Genomic DNA, 18118 nt, shown 5'->3' with positions numbered 1-18118 from the left:
CCCATTTCCTGTATTTCCTTATACTAGATTGAACTAAAGTTAATATATATAATTAAAAAAATCACTGAAAAAATATATGTTGTTAGTTAATTAAATTATTACATGTAGCTAAAAAAATGTAATGTTGAAATTTTGTTAAGAAAGTCAGTCAACTAAATTTATTTAAATGTAGCTGAAATAAATTGAAGGGCAAAATAATATTTTTATTATTAGTAGTATAAAAATATATTATTATTTTTAGTAATGTCACTGAATATTTTTTTTCAGTGATCTTTAGCAAATGTAAAAATAAGAAAAAAAAAAATCACTTTTTCACTAAAAAATTGAGTAAAAATAATTTCACTCAAAAACTGACAGAATTGCTAACCTAAAAAGAAATATTGTCCTGATCTGAATTGAATTTTAACATGCATCCCTACTTTTTCATTTACAATGACATATATATACACTTATATAAATATGTGTGAACCTGAGCAGAGCTCTTTTACTGAGGAAACATAAAAAACATGTTCTTATAGAAACGAACAGCATTTTCCATAAAGCAAAGCAAGAGCATAAACCAATGTTACAGTGTTTGCACCATGCATTGAACTTTATTGAACTTTTTTCTTTTGAAATTGAAGCATTAAATAATACCATAATAAATAAAAGAAGAGCTATGTACATTGCCCAAAGGGAAAAAAGCAAAGCAAACCAAATATGAAGAACACACTTGCTAAGACCTGATTTAATGTAACATATGTTTCCCTTTTGTTCTCAGCATAATCTCTTGAACATATTTCATGCAACTAAGAAATTCCTATGACTGAAAAGTATGCCAGGTAAAAAAAAAAAAAATACAAATTTTCCTCATATTGGCATCAAAACAATCACTAAACAAACCTTTCTTTGTACAGCGTGGCACCAAATGTATACAAAACGGGTCCTCATCAACAGCATAGGCAACTGCACACATAACAGAACTTATGGTTTATGAAATAGGAAAAGTTGAAACTGATCTAACAAGCCTCAACAGCACAGCCAAAAATCGTGGCTACAAATCTGATGCAATATATATAAGCGCAACTACACTTTAACACTTTTTTTGAAAGTAGGAGCTTTGATTGTTTTAACTGCAAGTCAGAGACTCGCTTACAAAAATACTTTTTTTTTTTAAATGTAAACTTTTCTCCAAAGGCACAGCTACCTAATGAGCCCAACAGTGCGGTATTTCAGAATTGTGGCTTCCCCTGAACCGGGACGTCCTGTTCCTTCTGGCCCGTCACTTCCACAACGATCATGCTACACTTGTGCTCCACAGTATCATTCCCTACTACAATATACGACCAAACACGCTTTCTTCCATCCTTTTACCTCTCACTGCCTTAGAGATCGATTTTATACATGTGATCAAATGTGCAAAATGCGGCACAAAAACACGATGGAAATTAAAAAAGGAAACACTTTCTTGGTAAAGAAAATACTTTTTTTTAAAAATAACCCTAATAAACCCTTATATATTTCTTTTGCACATGCCCACGTTTGACTCTTGACTAGATGAGGAACTATAAACAATACTGACATTTGTGCTTCAACGGTCTAAAGCAATTACACCAAATAACTCTTGCTAAATAACTCGCTAAGTAAGAAATAAATACCCTGTGCCTGCGATTATATTCCTAACAATATCCAAACAAGGCCATTGTTTTACCCTCTACACCTAACAGAGCAAAAAAAAACGCTAAGTTTGCTACAATATTCATGAGTGATGCATATTTATGAAGGACTGCAAGGCACACATGCTAACATCTATAGCATGCTGCAGATCAGAGGGCTCATCCAGTCCCTGCTACACACTAAAAGAATAAAAGGACCAAAATGATGAAAGGCAAGATTTGCTTGACAAGAACAGGCCATAATAGGAATACTTCAGCCTCTATTACAAAGAAAGAAATATCTTTTTGATGTCATTTACTCCATTTGCTTGCTTCACTGCAGAACACTGGCAATTTTGTGCAATAAAGGACCATGAACTACTTTAAAAGACTGAAAAAAAAAAAAACCATGGAAACATAAAAATTGAGGTTTCTGTGTTTAAAAAATGCGCCATTTTCAAGAAAAGAAATGAAACTGCTGTAAGAGCAGTGATCCCTTTGTGATAAAAACAAAACAAAACTGTAAAACGTTTGCTTGCATTTCAAAATATTATGTCGCTTTTTTCCAAGGACAAAAGTGCCTTCACTTTTCACATTTAACTGTAAAAGTTTACAAAAATATTCTAAAATACTCTAATATGTGCACTTGCTAAATGTACAATACTTTTTTTTTTAAATGTCTTGTGATATTTTAGTTTGGTGGTTCTTTAGGTAAAACATACAACTATACAACTTAAAATTACTGGGATTATCACATCCATCCACCTTATAAGAATAATACTAATGAGGTGATGAGTTTGTTCTTAAAACACTGTTGAGGATATCAAAAAAAGAAAATTGTGCAGGCTTCTTTGAGTAGTTAAACATCAAAATGTCTCTGAAATTGTCCATGAGGTCCATACAAATAACAGTAACACATTTAATGGGACACTGGGAAATGGACTGAGGAAATGTAACCTGTGTGCAAGGAATGTATATTCACTACAGTATTACTTTCAATGCCCACAAGCTCCAAAAAGGCCTTAAGGCTCTTTCACATGACTCAGATGACTCAACGTTACCTTTACCTTTAGAGTTAATGTTAACATCACACCATAATTGAGTTTGCTGCACCAATTATCACTGATCTATTCAAAGTGACACAGTCAGCAATGCATTTCATGCTCTTTCCTGATTGGCTAAGTGCATCAAACCCTTCTCTAGAGACTATCATGATCTCCTTATATAAGTTAGCAGCCCAGGAAAAAAAATTTAAATAACCTGTCCATATTATGTTTTAAGAGCCCTCAAACTTTTAATTCAGAAGATAGAAAAAAAACAGGCACTGCCAACACATCCATTATAATATTTGTAAATCACAAATACTTTTGTATGTATGCGATGTGAAAGAAAAAATAGATATCATGACCACAAAGTAAAGATTTGTGGCCATTTTGTACTAATTTGTCCACTAATTTTATTTAAATTACAACCATGGTGTACTAATTCACTCACTTATTTTATTTTTGGCCACTTTGCATTAAATTATTCACTAAATCATGGCCATGTATTAATTCGTTCACTTGTTTTAGTTCAGTCGTGGCTTATCATTTTATTCCCTCTTTCTAATTTAGTTCAATCATGGCCACAAACGAACAAGAGAACAATTTAGCACAACATCACAAAAATCAGTTCTGGAGACATCAAGTTTTGGAGACAAATGCTATTTTTTTTTTTCAATTGATGTGTGGGGGGCGCCATATTTTTTTATCTGTCATCGGAGAAAGATGCTTTTCAGAAGCACCTGATTCAATTAAGATATCTACCTACTGGACCAATTAGCCAAACGGTGATCCTCTGGACACTGGTCATGTGAAAGGGCCTTCATAAACAGCATCATGTGAAAGAGCCGCACATTAAGAACCAAGCAGCAGGAACTGCTATTGCCCTGTTTTTTGTGCTGTCAGAATCTCGTCAGCACCTCAGTAAAGTTGGCGATCAGCATATCACTCGTGTAACAGCTTCTCTGGTTTGGAATACCCGAACAGTTTAAAGTCGGCTTCATACAGCCTGTACAGCTCTTTTCTGGACTCCAGCGGTATGTTGGAGAACCAGTCCTGCTCCCAACTGCTGACTGTTCGGTTGCGATGACTTTGCGGGAACTCGACGACATTGTCTACGCGGAGAATCCGCAACAACTGCTCAGCGTCCTCATCCAAGGTCTCCAGCTTGCCCACGAAATCATAATTTATCTGGCAGGGATGGCACAGACGGTACATCTGTCTCCAGTGCTCGTTGAAAGGCATCTCTTTCTCAGTGCTAGGATCCAATAAATACTGAACGAAATTCGAGAAAGACGGTCGAATCCCAGCAGCGAAAGCGTCCACGACCGATGCCGGTGGATCCGTGTAATTGCCGTATTTTCTCAACATGATGACCGCGAATCTTTTGTAGAAGTCCTCATTCTCTTGCTCGAATTTGTTGCGATAGGCAGAGATCAGTCGCACGAAAGGATCCCTGACGAATAAAAACTTGGTGTATTTCTTAAGCTTGATTTTCATGAGGTGCCGAGAGAACTTTCCATAGCGCTTCCAGAACTTGTTGAAGGTGAAGTGCAGGCTACTGTTATGGATGAGCTCCTGAGGAACATCTAGAGGGTCTTGGTAGGGCACACCGTCCAACAACAGGCTCTCGCTCAGCACGATCATGATGCGCTTCCAGTTTGTGCAGGCCACTTTGGGAACGTAGCAGTAAATAATCCCATGCCTGTCGTCCACAATGAGGTGATCCAACTCTTTATTGGGTATGTCGTCAAAAGTCCTGTTCTTTCCGGGGAAGTCGAAGTAACTTTTGTTACTGCACACATCTTGGATCAGCTGCTTTCTACTCTCCTGCCTTTGTTTTTTCTCGGGGTCTATTGACGTCAGATGGATCTTCCACTCTCGTCTCGGGACGAATTTCTCCTCCGATTTCTCCGAGGACTGATTGTGAGGGTCTCCAGGCGGCGGTTCTCCTCTCACCTGTTCCGTGGGGTCTGCCGTTCCTTCTAAAAACTGGTTGACAAAAGCATCAATGTCCGTCAAAAACGAGCCCTCTTTGTCTTCCTCTATTTTCTTTTCTGGGTCACGACGGCTCTGCGGAGAGAGGTGCGACGGATGGGGCCCGGAGATGGTTGTGTGCAGGTAAAAATTTGAGGCCCCCACATCATCCCAGTATATGATTATAAGAAGTATCATGAAGACGGCGCCCACAATCATAAAAATGCGGAACAGTCTCGACTTTCCCATTTTGGTTGATTTTGACTGAGAAAGTGCCATTCTCACCTCAACTCCATTACACAACCGACAGCCCAGACTGCATTCATCACAGTCTGAAAAAATCAGAAAAGGGAAGTCAAGAGTACGTCATTGTTTTGTAATATTGTGGTTTTCTTTATGCAATTGAAAAGTAACATTTCATATCGTCTTAATGACACAGCACCTGTATTTCTTTCCAACTGGTGATCACTGGTGATACCGTGATTGAGTAGTCAAACGATTTATAATGTGAGCAAATCTATATATTTCTTGGCTCACTATGACAACGGTGCCATTTTAAATGTCATGATACACTGTAGAAACGTGTTGACTAGCTAACAGCTGTAATACAATACAGCCCTCCTTTACAGTCAGAAGTCAAGTAGCTTCGGGTCAGAGTCAGTAAGCAGATTTTGGGCAGGCAAGAGTTGACAGGCTTCACAGAAAACTGCTTAGTCTTTGATGGGCACTGACTCAAATTTGTTTGGTCCAGGCTTTGACTCGACCCAGTCCTTGAGGTGTAACATGTCTGATATTTTTGAACATGTATTATTTTTGTTTGTTGTGCATCGAAGCAATGAAGTGCACGTTTCTGTGAGTTTGTTGTGTTCATAACAACTTGGGAGTCTGCTAGTGCGTGATTCTCAGTTGTTGTGTAGTGAAGCCCGGTTTTTCTCTTTAACCATCTACAGTCTTAGTAAATGCATGATGCCAAGTGTTTTAAAATCTGTTCAGATTTTTAAAAATATGTACTTAGTGCTGGGTACCAACTGATTAAGAAAATTAAGTACTTGCAATTAGATTATTGCATTTTAAATTACTCGTAATCAGCCTGCAGTTAGTTGTCAGTAATAACATGATTACATATTACTGGCACAATATCAATAAATGGTTAATAATTTATTGATAACTAATTCTTTTTTTTTTTCATCGTTCATCCACTGTTTGGGAAAACTTTACGTAATGTTTAATGCAGTTGATGTTTATAGCAACAAATGCAATGTTTTCTTTCTTTTTATGTATTTTTACATCAGTGGAACAAGATTCTCATATTTAATTCAATGTGCCATGTCAAAAGTAATCTAAAATTAATCAAAAAGTTGTCATTTTTACTAAACTTGCATAATGCAAATGATTACATTTTGTTGTGTAATTTGGAACATTTCATCAGCCAAAATTTAGAAATATATATATAGTAATATAGGTCTAATTGACATTGCATTGCAGTGTAATACACAGTGTTTGTTTTCTTGGAAGCTTTAAGCTTTATTTCATGTTTTTTTGTTTAGTTTTTTTTTTTTTTTGGCAAATATATCCCGTCAGCTGTCTATTATCACAAAATAAATCCCTTCAGGGTTTGTTTGACCATAATAACCAGCTGACTGTACATTATCTCTTACATAACGCAAAGGGTGTTTTAGTTCAAACAGATTTATTTAGTAAGGCGGGCTATGGATCCCCTGACAAGGGTTATTTTGCCAGGGGGGATCTCACATTACCCTAAAGGCGTTTACGGGCTACTTACCAAATAATACACCGACATTAAATATTGATACGGTTATTAATATCGCAGTCTTCTGGTGGAAAGCGCTACATAGTACGTTCCCGTGTATGCCCGTGCATTGTTGTAACGGAAACGTTATAATCGCACGGGAAATTTGGCGTGTTTCGAATCAAGCAGCTGATAACGCACAGCGATTGGCTCGTTTCTTTAAAGCATCATAACGTCACAGCTCAACCCTCTGATGCTGGCTACAAACAAACAAAATATGCGTGCGTAGTAGCGTAGCGTAGCGTAATAACGACTGAAAAAACCCACACGGACGTCTACGGGCTGTCAACACGTGTGGGGTTTTTCCGTTTAAGATTCTTTATACGTTTAAATTCGGGTCAAACCGAACGCATCCCGAAAACTCCGAACGCACCGAACAGTCACGCGTTTGCCCTGCTCTCGTGTTCATTTCAAAGTCAAAAGGGAGCTCTCGCATTCAGCTGGACACAATGCAGCTCTTTGACACCATCTCTGACTGTGGGAGGAAGCTGCAAACACTCGAGCTTATCCGCGAAAACTCCCCCTAAGCCATTCATCTGTACATACTTTCTACTATGCAGCGGATTTCGGCTCAATCGGGTGACGGCGTATCGTTTTTTATCCACTGACAAAATGAAGATACTAAGTCAAACCCAGAGCAAGTGCAAAGACGTGCCTAACCACTTTTTGTTCCATGGGAAGTCATGAAGCCACTCGTGCCTGGGATTGCGCCTGTGATTCGCGCACACGGAATTAAAACAATGCTACGTTTAGCGTGATACGATCGAAAAGGCTGTGTAACGTGTCTAAACATGGCTGTAACGATCACTGTCTCACCTCATCGCAGGAGAGCGAATTTCTCGGCAGGCAGACGGCGTCAGCTGGGGAGGGATGTGCGCGCGGGGTGTTGACACAGCAGCGCTTTAGTGCTCCGCGCGCGCAGATGTCGCGAGATTTCCAAGTGTGCGCAAGACTCCGCTCCGCTGCTGAACCGTACGGTGATGAGGACTTTTAGGCAGCACAGACCCGCACTTTGTTTTTAGAAACACTTATAGAGCACATGCTCTACCGGACTTCCAATGAGCCTGCTAAAAGGCGTATTTTAAAGAGGAAAACGACCACATACTGAAAAGTGTCTCGACGTAACCGTAGTCACTTAGACAAATGCCATACGTTTGTCAAAATGCAACAGTTGGAACCGTTACCGTAATAAAGCTTTATGCAGAAATATAAAAAAATTAAAAATTCAATTTACATGTTGTTATAATAAACATGTAATAATACGTTAATTATAACATGTACCATAGAGCTCATAGTACCACTTAAATCAAAAGTCAAGGAATTAAATTCTCTACTAGCCTATCTAGAGCAGTGGTTCTTAAATATGGGGCCAGGAGGACCATAAGGGAGCCTCATAAAGCTTCCAAGGAGGGCAAATTACTTCTAAAAAGTTACTTATTTTAAGATATGTACAAAAACCATTAAAGAAATACTTAAATGAAAAAACAACAATAACAATAAAAAAAAAAACCAAAAAAAAAAAACCTGGATATATGAGGGCATTTTAAAAGTTAGATTTTCAGATATGGACAAGTCATGGAAATAATAGAATTTTCAAAAAAATTTTTTTTTTTTTTAAACAATGAACCATTTTCTATAGTTATGCTGAAATATTTCTGAGGCAAAAACACGCTGTCAGGCAATGTATCCTTACAATATAAGGTCGCAATTTCTACACTCAAAAATTGTTCCATTATGCCATTCAAATTAATTGGCAATTAAATGTAAATAAAAATAATATAAACTTGCCCAAGAACAAAATGCTACATATATTTTGTTAGCATCCATGAAGTAAGGAATCCATAAAAAAAAAAAAAAAAAAAAAAAAACCTGAATATCTCACAATACTAAATGCATCAAAAGGATATTTACTGTAGTATTTCCTGAAATCCCTGATATTTTTATTGTATAAAACTTATTCCAGTCCAAAACACGCTGACCTTTATCAGGTAAAGTTATGTAAAAATTTTGCAACCACATGAATCATGTCTTGCTTTAAGTTCACCAAAAAAGAAAACCAACAAACACTTGAACTTCAGTTAAACTTTATTCCCTTGTTGTGCATTTAATATCAGGTAATCTGAATGGAGGAGGATACAGACCACTGTAGTGCCATTTTCGCACACTAGAGTACAATTTTGCCTTTTGGAAAATCTTAGGAAACAAAATGTTTTCCTTCTGCGAGATGATGTAAAAACAGTTTTTGGCATATCGTGCCATGGTAACACCCTTATGATGAGGTAGATCAACCAAAGGCTAGAACAAGAACGCGTTACGATCGGATCCACCAAGAGCAGGCCGGGATGACGTTGGCAGGGCGGCTTCTTCCCAGAGTTGGATGATTTTATTAAAAAGCAGCAGTCAACAGTGGCACAAAATTCTCCTTCTGCAGCGACCAGTATTAAAAGGCACTTGGACTGATGATAACAAGGAAAACTCTGATAGGGGATCCCTCAATTTTTCTCCAATGCTAGTCCACGCTCCTCCACTAAAAACGGATACTGAAAACGACAAAAGGAAATAATTATGACTGTGTCATGTTATTCTAAATAGCATATCAGAGCCATAAACGCTACACACAGTACCTGCTGATGGAATTACAGATCTCCGATGGGAATAATTTCTTCATTGATGAAAAACTCAATGGTCTCTTCCTCCCAGTCATCGACATTGCTGTCCAGCTCATCAGTGTCCACACCTAGTAAAGATCAGAAAATAGTCACAGACATATAGAAAACTGTCATATATCGCTTATAAACAATAAAAATGTCTGTTATTATGACATCTATTCAGACACTGCTTATGGGAAGTTGCAGTTGTGGTTGTCTAGTTTCACATTTTCAGTGAGGGGATAGATGATCAAACATTTATTAAATTAGTGCCTTTCATTGCAATTTTTCCTTTTTTGAAACCCAAATTTATCATGTTGAACTTTTATCTGGTCGTTCTATTTGCTATTTTTTTTTGTTTAAAATTTAAATCTTGCCAGAAGTGGAACATTTAAAAGTGTTAAATGTCCATTTCAGAACTACTGCAACTGAATTTGACAAATGTTTTTTTTAATTGTTAAACATTTTAAAGCGTGGCATAAGACTATTAAATGTACAGATATAGAAATCATCTAGAGACCGGTTTAGAAGTTTTAAAGTAAATTTATAGTATTTGGAGTATAAAAGTTAGGTAACACTTGTTATTGGCAAACACTTGTTTATTAGCAAAATTAACATATTAATTGAATATTAGCAATTTGTTATTAGTAACTAAGCACATATAAATGTCTTTTTCTACATGATCTTATTTTACCCAATACTTAACAACTACCTTAATTTAAGAATTTTTTTGAGGGACAAGTCTGTTAATAGTGAATAAGTGTTCCCTATTCCAAAGTGTTACCAAAAGTTCTTTATTTGCCTGGCAATGTGATTGCATAACTTAAAGATTAAACATCGCAGCTGCTTCAAAAAAACAAAAAAAAAAAAAAAAAAACAAAAAAAAAAGTGAATGGATCAATAAACAGGTCTATTCTAGAGAAAGGCACTAAAACTCTGCTTGCAAAGCAGCCTAAGGGATGTCACTGATGGTCAATAAAGCCGCCCCCTCCGCATTACTTACCTCCTCTGAGGTCAAGGCGGAGAGTTCTCTGCTCGTTGTACATGTCCATGGCTGTCTCACGGTACTTGCGGTACTCCTCCATCATGGAACGCCTCTTGTCCACCAGTTCCTGGGAAGCACAAGGCACTCATCTGAATTTGAGTACTGACCTTTGATCCATAATTGAATACTGTGCATCCATAAAACAAAACAAAACATTGATTTCATACCTTTGATGCCTTGGACTGACTGAGACGATCTTTCTGCTCGAAGATCTTGGAGTATTTCTTCAAGTCCTTCTTAATGAGCTGTGGATTCAAAACGTAAAGTGGGATTAGAGTTGACTCTGCTTGGCAGAGAAAAGAGAGTGACCCAGCGTCTGAGCCCTTCTCACCTTTATTTGCTCTTGAGTCAGGAGAGAGGGAGGACGGGGCCTCCACAGCAGCTGGCAGAAACGCTCTTTGTTGTTCTTCTGCAGAAGACGGCCCTGGAATGTCCACAGCCAAAAGGCGTTGTCCACCTAAATTAAAAAAACATTTTTTTACAAAGCCATCTGACATACATTTTTAATCCACAAAGGATAATAATTAACACCTCACTGTATTATTTTCTGACTGAAATTCTAAATTTCTTGTTCTTGTATTCATTTTTGGGTATCAATTTAAAAAAGTACACACTTTTTCAGGAAACGTGTTTCACAGCATTTTTGCTTTTCATTATAAATTGTAAGGTGCAGTCGTCTTGTAGTATCTCTTAATTCCTCTGTGTCAGGTTACAACCATCTGTTCAATTCTGAGCTGCTTTTCACATAAAGACATTACTTTATTATGCCTAATAAAATCCAGGTTAAACAGAATTTGACAGAAGAAAAAGCAAACAACACCCAGATGTTTTCTGCTACATCTGTGGGTGTTTTAACATTTTTACCACATTGGAAAACTGGGATGGGAAAAAGATTATTAACTTGTGCACACGTAAATGTTTTTCACACAAAATTAAGTGTTTTAGCACATTTCAACTCCTTGCAGATTGTAAGTTCATTTCATTTGTACACGTTGAATACTTATTTTTTGCCATTAAAACTAAACCATCTGTAAAATCTTAATTCTCATTTTCTGAAAATAATATTTTTGGATTGTGTTTCATATTTTTAAAATCAACATCAAAGGGTTTCTTTTTTCAGAAAAGATATTTTACTGACCTCAAACTTTTGCTTGATTTAATTTAATAATACATATATCAAATTTGCAGTTGAATCATCTGAATCACCTTGTGGCTCCACCAGGAGACAGATGTCACAACATATCGTCCGGTGGGGTCCCATTCTACATCTGAGGCCATGTAATGCTCTGCGATGTTCATCATGGTGCAGTCTGACGTGTCCACAAAAGCAAGAGCTCCATTCATGCTACAGGATGAAGCAGAGAAAATTATACAAAATGAGCAAGAAAAGCTTTTGAGTATTTTAAAAGAAAGTACAAACAAACATTTAATGAGTACAGACCTCCTCAACCCAGCCAAGACCAAGAACAGCCCCTGTGGACTCCAGAAGATGCTGTTTGCCTGTTGCTTGTCAAACATTTCTGAAACAACACAAATTTGTTTCATTTAATTTTCAGATCATGTACATGTATAAAACACCGTCAAGATTAATACACAATGTGAACACTCACTTATTAAGTCAATTTTGCCATTGTTTTTCACATGGTAGAATGATGCATTGATTCTGGGAGCTTCACCGTGTAGCACAGCAAATTTGCTGCCATTTGGTTCCCAAGCAAAGGCAATGATGCCCTCTGTAAAACAGGCAGAGATAACAAAAAAAGACATTTAAAAGACAGCAAGAAACGAGAAATAGCAATATAATGTCTTAAAATCCACCTCTATTTACCTTTCATCTCTACCACATCCACAGGTACCTGCTTCTCTCTCATTCTGAAGATCTCAAAATTGGTGACAACACCCTATAGGTAAAAAGAAATTGATCAAATCCGTGAAAAGGGAAAATTTCCATTTAGTGTCAAAGCACAATGTCAAAGCTGTGTTATAAAGCAGCTGTTATACCTGTGTTCCTTTGGGTGTCCTGTCCACCTTCACGCAGAGATAGTCTCCGTTTTTCTGCCAGTGAAGTTTGCAGTCCACAACATTAAACAGGTTGCGGACTCTGATCTCGTTTCTGGATGGAAGCTGCATGAGTGTTACTCTTGCTGGGATGTCCTTATCCTCAGGAACCCAGAACGCAATGATATTATCACCAGGTGACCAGGAGAAATCCCTGAGAGACAAAATTGTTTAACATTAAGGCATATCTTTCAAATGAAAATTATTGGAATTAGTACAAGTCAATACATTTCTTTAGCAAGGAAACAGTAAATTAAAAGTGACGGAAAAGACTCAATGTTACAAAAAATATATTTTAAATAAATGCTGTTCTTTCGAACTTGTTGAACAAAGAATCCCAAGACAAATGTATCATGGTTACCATAGAAATATTTACATTGATTAACATGGTTTCTCGAGTAGCAAATCAGCATATGAGAATGATTTTTGAAGGATCATGAGGCATTGAAGACTGAAGTAATGATGCTGATAAATCTGCTTTGCATCACAGGAATACAATACATTTAAAAACTCATTAGAATAGAGAACAATTAAAAAAAAAACAGCAATAATTATTATTTCAGTTTATGACCAAATTAATGCAGCCTTGGCAAGCATAAGAGCCTTTATTTAAAACATTCCATGATTTCGAAAAGCAGTATATTTATGCTTTCAATCATTTTATTTTACTCACTTAATTCCATTAATCTTCAAACTCTTCTTGTCCAAAAGACCCATTGACTAGAAAAGAATGAAATTAGATTTGTTAGACAACTGAACTCAAACCTTCTCAAGATTCTCAAAGCTTTTATCTCTGACACAGGACACTTACCGGTGTTTCATAGATGCTCAGCGTGTCCTGTGTCATTCGGGCAAAGAACTTCCCATCCGGACTCCACCTGAACAGAACAAGTTTACATTGTTATATAAATATCATATTATACACTAAAGTTTGACTATAACAGAACTAGGGCTATCAAAATTGCTGAGAAACTAAATTCGAATTTTGTACTTAAATACCATCAATATTCAAATTATATTTGAATTAAAAAAAAGGCATTGTTCCAGGGGAAAGAAGCCGCTGATAAAATCGTTGAAGGTCACAAGACTGTGCATCGAGCAAAATGTTACAAATGCACATCTTCAAAGAAATAAAATAACAAATAACTTTGAAAAAAAGTGCATGATGTTTACAAAACCTATATAATCAAGTTGCTTAAACAATCAGAAATGAAACAGCATCATGTATGCATTAATCCAAAGAGATGGGTTTTTTGACGGCCCTAAACGGGAAAATCAGCTACACACTTGAAAATTGGCCAGTGGGCAGAGCTTTCACAGTGGAAGCCTCTTTTCTTCTGTCCTGTGAGAACATCCCAGATGATGATGGCCTGTGGGTCATCTTTAGTGTCCATAAGAGGGCTGAATGTGACCACATATCTGCAAAAACCAAATACATTAAAAATGTGTGAAAGCGGGAGGAAAACATACTACTGTAAAGATAAAGACCTAGTATAAAAACCTCTTTGAATTATATGAAGAAGTGAATGACTGATTCATCTGCTATTGTCATTTTAATTATGTCACCATTGACTAACAACAAGGGTCATTAGAGATTTTTAACAAAAGCCAATAAACTGACATTACATTTACGCTGAGGTACTTAAACAACTAAATCTAAAAATACAGTTCAAAACATACACCTTTAAAACTATACATTTAAAATGGACAAAAACAACCTTTTAAAACTGTAATATTTAAATAAAAACAAAATCATGAAAATCTGACTTTTGCAGGTATTAAGTGCTATGATCAAGTCCTCAGCACATCTACCAACCAAGAAAACATGAAAAAAATTAACCCAGTAATTTTGTTTTGGTAAGCCTTTCTCTGCAAGCTAACAAGTGCGTCTGATCTTGCTCCCCCTAGTGACTTTGCAAAGGGATCTCATTACAATATTACTGTCCCTTAATCTGTAAATTTTCACCTGCGGCCTGTCATTTTGATTTCACAAGGGACAACAGTTGCCAGTTCTAATGCCATGCCGAAAGTTTGAGCAAAATATGCTAACTGTTTTGTCTTTGGGTGCACAGATGAGTACAGAACACTATTTAAAGGAGACAAGAGAACGAAACCGTATACTGCTGCTGCCACACAGATCTAAAATAAACATGTGATTTCTTTCAAAAGCTGTTTACCTTCACAGTTTTTATAAATCGTGTGTTTTTAAATGTAAACTTGTGTGTGAATGAGAACTTAGTTCAATACTTACTGTTGTGCTGTGTGTGTGTGTGTGTGTGTTTTGGATGTATCCACTCAGAAAACAGTATATCAGACGTTTAAACTTATGATTTAAAATGCATTCTTTCAACACGATAAACATGACAATCAGTACCAAAACAGATGTTTGAGCAGGTATGAGCTGTAGTGGCACAGCTCTACTCTGGAAAGGAGGGAGGGAACCACAAGCTAATGCATTTAATATGCATTTAAAGAAACAGGCACGGAAATCAGAGCGTCTCCGTTTCCACTCAAAATATGCATTTTCAAAATGATGTAATGAATGATCTGTAAAGTAGTTTGAGAAGACACATTTTGAGGACACCAAAGACTTATTACATTTTGTAAAAAGGGGCATAAAAAAGGGTCTACTTTAATATCCCTCCATGTTACAAGTTTTTTAGTTTTTTGTGTGGGTGTAGTACAAAGAAACAAAAAAATTGGGGAAAAAATAGATGTCAGTCAGATAAATATATGAAGCTATTTCTACACATTTCTTCAGTCCATGACATACCTCTCACAGGGTGAGAAATCAATTAGCTGAACCCCCTGATGACTGAACCTCTGGATCTGCTTGAACTTCTCGCCGGCCCAGAGAGCGATGCCTCTCTGATGGAATGTGGCCAGATAGGTGCCTTTTGGAGACCAGCGCACGTATGTTTCGGTCCAGCGCTAAGCAAAATGTAACAAAAAAGATACTCAATACTGTACACATGGACCGATGGTTATTATAGTCTAAAGATGAACAGCTGATCTCACCGCTCTCTCTTCTATTTCAATAGGCTCCTTGACATCATTCGCAAATATGCCAGTTCGTTCACCAGAGTCATAGATTACACTGTACTGATCACGACAGTCAGGATCTTCCAGCCAGTGACGCAGATTCCCCTGAAATGAAAAGACCAAATGTTAAAAGGAATAAAACTGAAAAGTATGCTACTGTATGGCAGGGTCGGATTACATACAACTACTTACAAAATCTTTAAAGGGCTGCTTCTCAGGGGCTTCCCACTCATCACAGATTGACATGTACCTAAAGAGATGAGAATTTTTTATTAGAGCCAAAATATAATACATCACACCGGTTAGATTTTTCATCTGTTGGTCAATAAGAAAAAGAGCTTTTATTTTGACAGCACTTTTCAACTTTTAAATACATTTAATTGCAGTTCATTAGTATGATCTGTATCAGCAGCAACATTGCTTTCTAAAATACTGGCATCAGCAACCTAAAAATGCATATTTTACATGTAATTAACCATTTGCAAATACTGCCACAATAACAGCACAATTAAGGCTAGCATACTTGTCAAAGTCTGTGAACAGATTGACACGGAAAGTGTGCTGCTTGTCCAGCTTGTAGCCATCAGCATTCTTCACAGCTTCATGAGCATGACTTGGTGCAGAATACTCCAGGAAAATGTACCTGTAAAGATGAAGCACATTAATTATAACTAAAAGCATAACAATGTTCTCATGTTTATCCCATTTCAGTGAATATATTAAGATATATAACAGGTTACAAAAGCACTAATTATCCAAGCATTGATTTCTAATAGTTGTATGTTTTTTAATGGCAGGCCAATCAGTGTGTGTGTGTGTATATATATATATATATATATATATATATATATATATATATATATATATATGTGTGTGTGTGTGTGTGTGTGTGTGTGTGTGTACGGAGCACAAAACCATCATTGTAAATAGCATGGGTATATTTGTAGCAATAGCCAAAAATATACTGCATGGGTCAAAATTATTATTTTAAAACGTAATTATAAGTATCACACAGCGCTATGAACTTCATTAGGAAACCGTCAAAGGTGATTTTCTCAATATATTTTTTGCATCTTTAGATTCCTATTTTTCAAATAGTTGGATCTCAGGCAAATATTGTCATATCCTAACAAACCACATACAGTTGGAAAGCCCATTTATTCAGCTTTACTAACCTCAATACACTCAAATTTACCCTTATGACTGGTTTTGTGGACCATGACACATGTCATTTATAAATATATAGGCAAATTACCAACCACAGTGCATCCCTACTTCCCACAGCAAGCAAACCAGAAACTTACCCCTTGGTCTTTCCATCTGCGTCTGGATAGAACTCATTGGTGATTTTGCCAAACTTTGAGAAGATCTTGTGGATGACGTTCTTGAGCTTCTCCAGACGATCTGGTCCGACCTGAGGGACGTTATCCACCACAATGACCGAGTCGATGCCGTCAGCCTCCTGAGGCTTCTCCCTGAGAACATCCCCCAGCAGCTCTGCGTAAGGAGAGACCACCCAATAAAAGTCACATCAGCATCTTGCACATGCCAAGGTTATCCGGACTTTACAGCACTACACTTAACGTCTCGAATTCGAGAGCAAAGCAGCTGCTGACACAAAGCAAGAGCGCTGCCGTGACACGCGCGACTATTTCCCTAAAGCTGCTTTTGTCCCGCTAGCGCACATGCTCAAGTGAAAAACGGAAGCGTTGACTGGGATTAAATGCGTTTAATCTAAAACAAATCAGCAAAGCGGCATATTTTGCTAAACCATACATCCGAGAGGAGTTAGTGTTAGCTTCAGGCCGACACGTTGAGGTTTAGGGTCAAGTGTGTGAGTCGCACCCCGTTAGCAGGCGGGCTAACGCGCAGGCCTCTCTTACCCTGATCACTGATGTCATCCACGAAATCCTCCGGATCACTGAACGAAGGCTCTTCTTCGTCGTCATACTCCATTTCTGCCTCCATATTCTCCGTGTCACGCATTTAGAGATCGATTCCTGTCAACCTGGGCTTGTGAAAAGGCGGCGGTGAATTTCACTGCATTAATCCAGAGATTTTACTCACTCGGCCATGTGCAAAGCAGCCGGCGCCAACCACTGCGAGCGAGAGAAGGACCGTACCATGTCTGCGGAGAGCGGGTGAGGACTCACACAGAGCGTTGTAGTATTATACACAACACAAACTTAAGATCTAGCAGGGGTTTTAATTTAAAACAACAGTTTATATCTTTTTAATGTCATCCATGTGGACCGAATGCGCTGAATGTTTTATTTTACTGTAAAATATGGCACGCCTCACCCCTTTTGTCCTCAAGATGGTCTTTCCCATTGCTTATCTCCCTGTACTTCCTGTTCATGTGACGAGTCTCTCCAGTCCGTGTATAACTGCTAACAGTAGGCCTGTGCAAAACCTGCAAAGGGATAGAGATTAGTGAATATCTTAAATCTAAGGGTAAAACAAAAATCTAAATATTGAGAAATTCCAGATGAAGTCCTTAGCAAAGCATATTACTAATCAAAAATTAAGTGTTGGTATATATTTACACCTGAACATTTTAAAAGTATATATTGTTGTGGATCATGATCTTTAATTAATAAAGAGTGCAGACGTTATGTCTGATAACTGTTAGAGAAATTTCAGTCTAGTTTTTTTTCCAGCTTCATAGTGCTCAAACCGTATTAGACAAAATGGCCAGCGATTTGCTTAGGCTTCTGGACAGTTGATATTACTTATCTTGCTTGATCTGGGTGCAGCCTTCAATGCCGTCTCACGTCGTTTAGATATCCATATCTCTCTGGATGCACTCAGTTTGTTCAACTCAATATTGAATCTGAATCATCTAATGTTACCTCAGGTGTTCC

The 18118-nt window shown here is 37.3% G+C and overlaps 2 protein-coding genes across 2 annotated transcripts; both read right to left on the bottom strand.

Moving 5' to 3' along the window:
• Positions 1-565: 565 nt before the first annotated feature.
• Positions 566-7544, bottom strand: chst12a (carbohydrate (chondroitin 4) sulfotransferase 12a). Its single transcript, XM_043235826.1, has 2 exons — positions 7278-7544; positions 566-4983 (listed from the first exon to the last, which is right to left on the bottom strand). Exon 2 carries the CDS (start codon positions 4928-4930, stop codon positions 3620-3622), a length of 1311 nt encoding a protein of 436 aa, XP_043091761.1. The 5' UTR covers positions 4931-4983; positions 7278-7544; the 3' UTR covers positions 566-3619.
• A 984-nt stretch (positions 7545-8528) lies between these two features.
• Positions 8529-17377, bottom strand: eif3ba (eukaryotic translation initiation factor 3, subunit Ba). The gene is made up of 19 exons (XM_043235238.1): positions 17138-17377; positions 16559-16751; positions 15778-15897; positions 15447-15504; positions 15231-15359; positions 14986-15143; positions 13500-13631; positions 13024-13090; positions 12886-12932; positions 12156-12366; positions 11983-12055; positions 11765-11887; positions 11596-11674; positions 11361-11499; positions 10486-10611; positions 10322-10399; positions 10113-10221; positions 9086-9198; positions 8529-9001 (listed from the first exon to the last, which is right to left on the bottom strand). Exons 1-18 carry the CDS (start codon positions 17238-17240, stop codon positions 9098-9100), a joined length of 2046 nt encoding a protein of 681 aa, XP_043091173.1. The 5' UTR covers positions 17241-17377; the 3' UTR covers positions 8529-9001; positions 9086-9097.
• Between the last annotated feature and the right edge of the window lie 741 nt (positions 17378-18118).

The sequence above is a fragment of the Puntigrus tetrazona genome, chromosome 3 (genome assembly GCF_018831695.1).
Source record: "Puntigrus tetrazona isolate hp1 chromosome 3, ASM1883169v1, whole genome shotgun sequence".
In the NCBI taxonomy this organism is placed as follows: domain Eukaryota; kingdom Metazoa; phylum Chordata; class Actinopteri; order Cypriniformes; family Cyprinidae; genus Puntigrus; species Puntigrus tetrazona.
The sequence above is the reverse complement of the archived record's forward strand: the minus strand, read 5'-3'. Positions and strand labels throughout refer to the sequence as shown.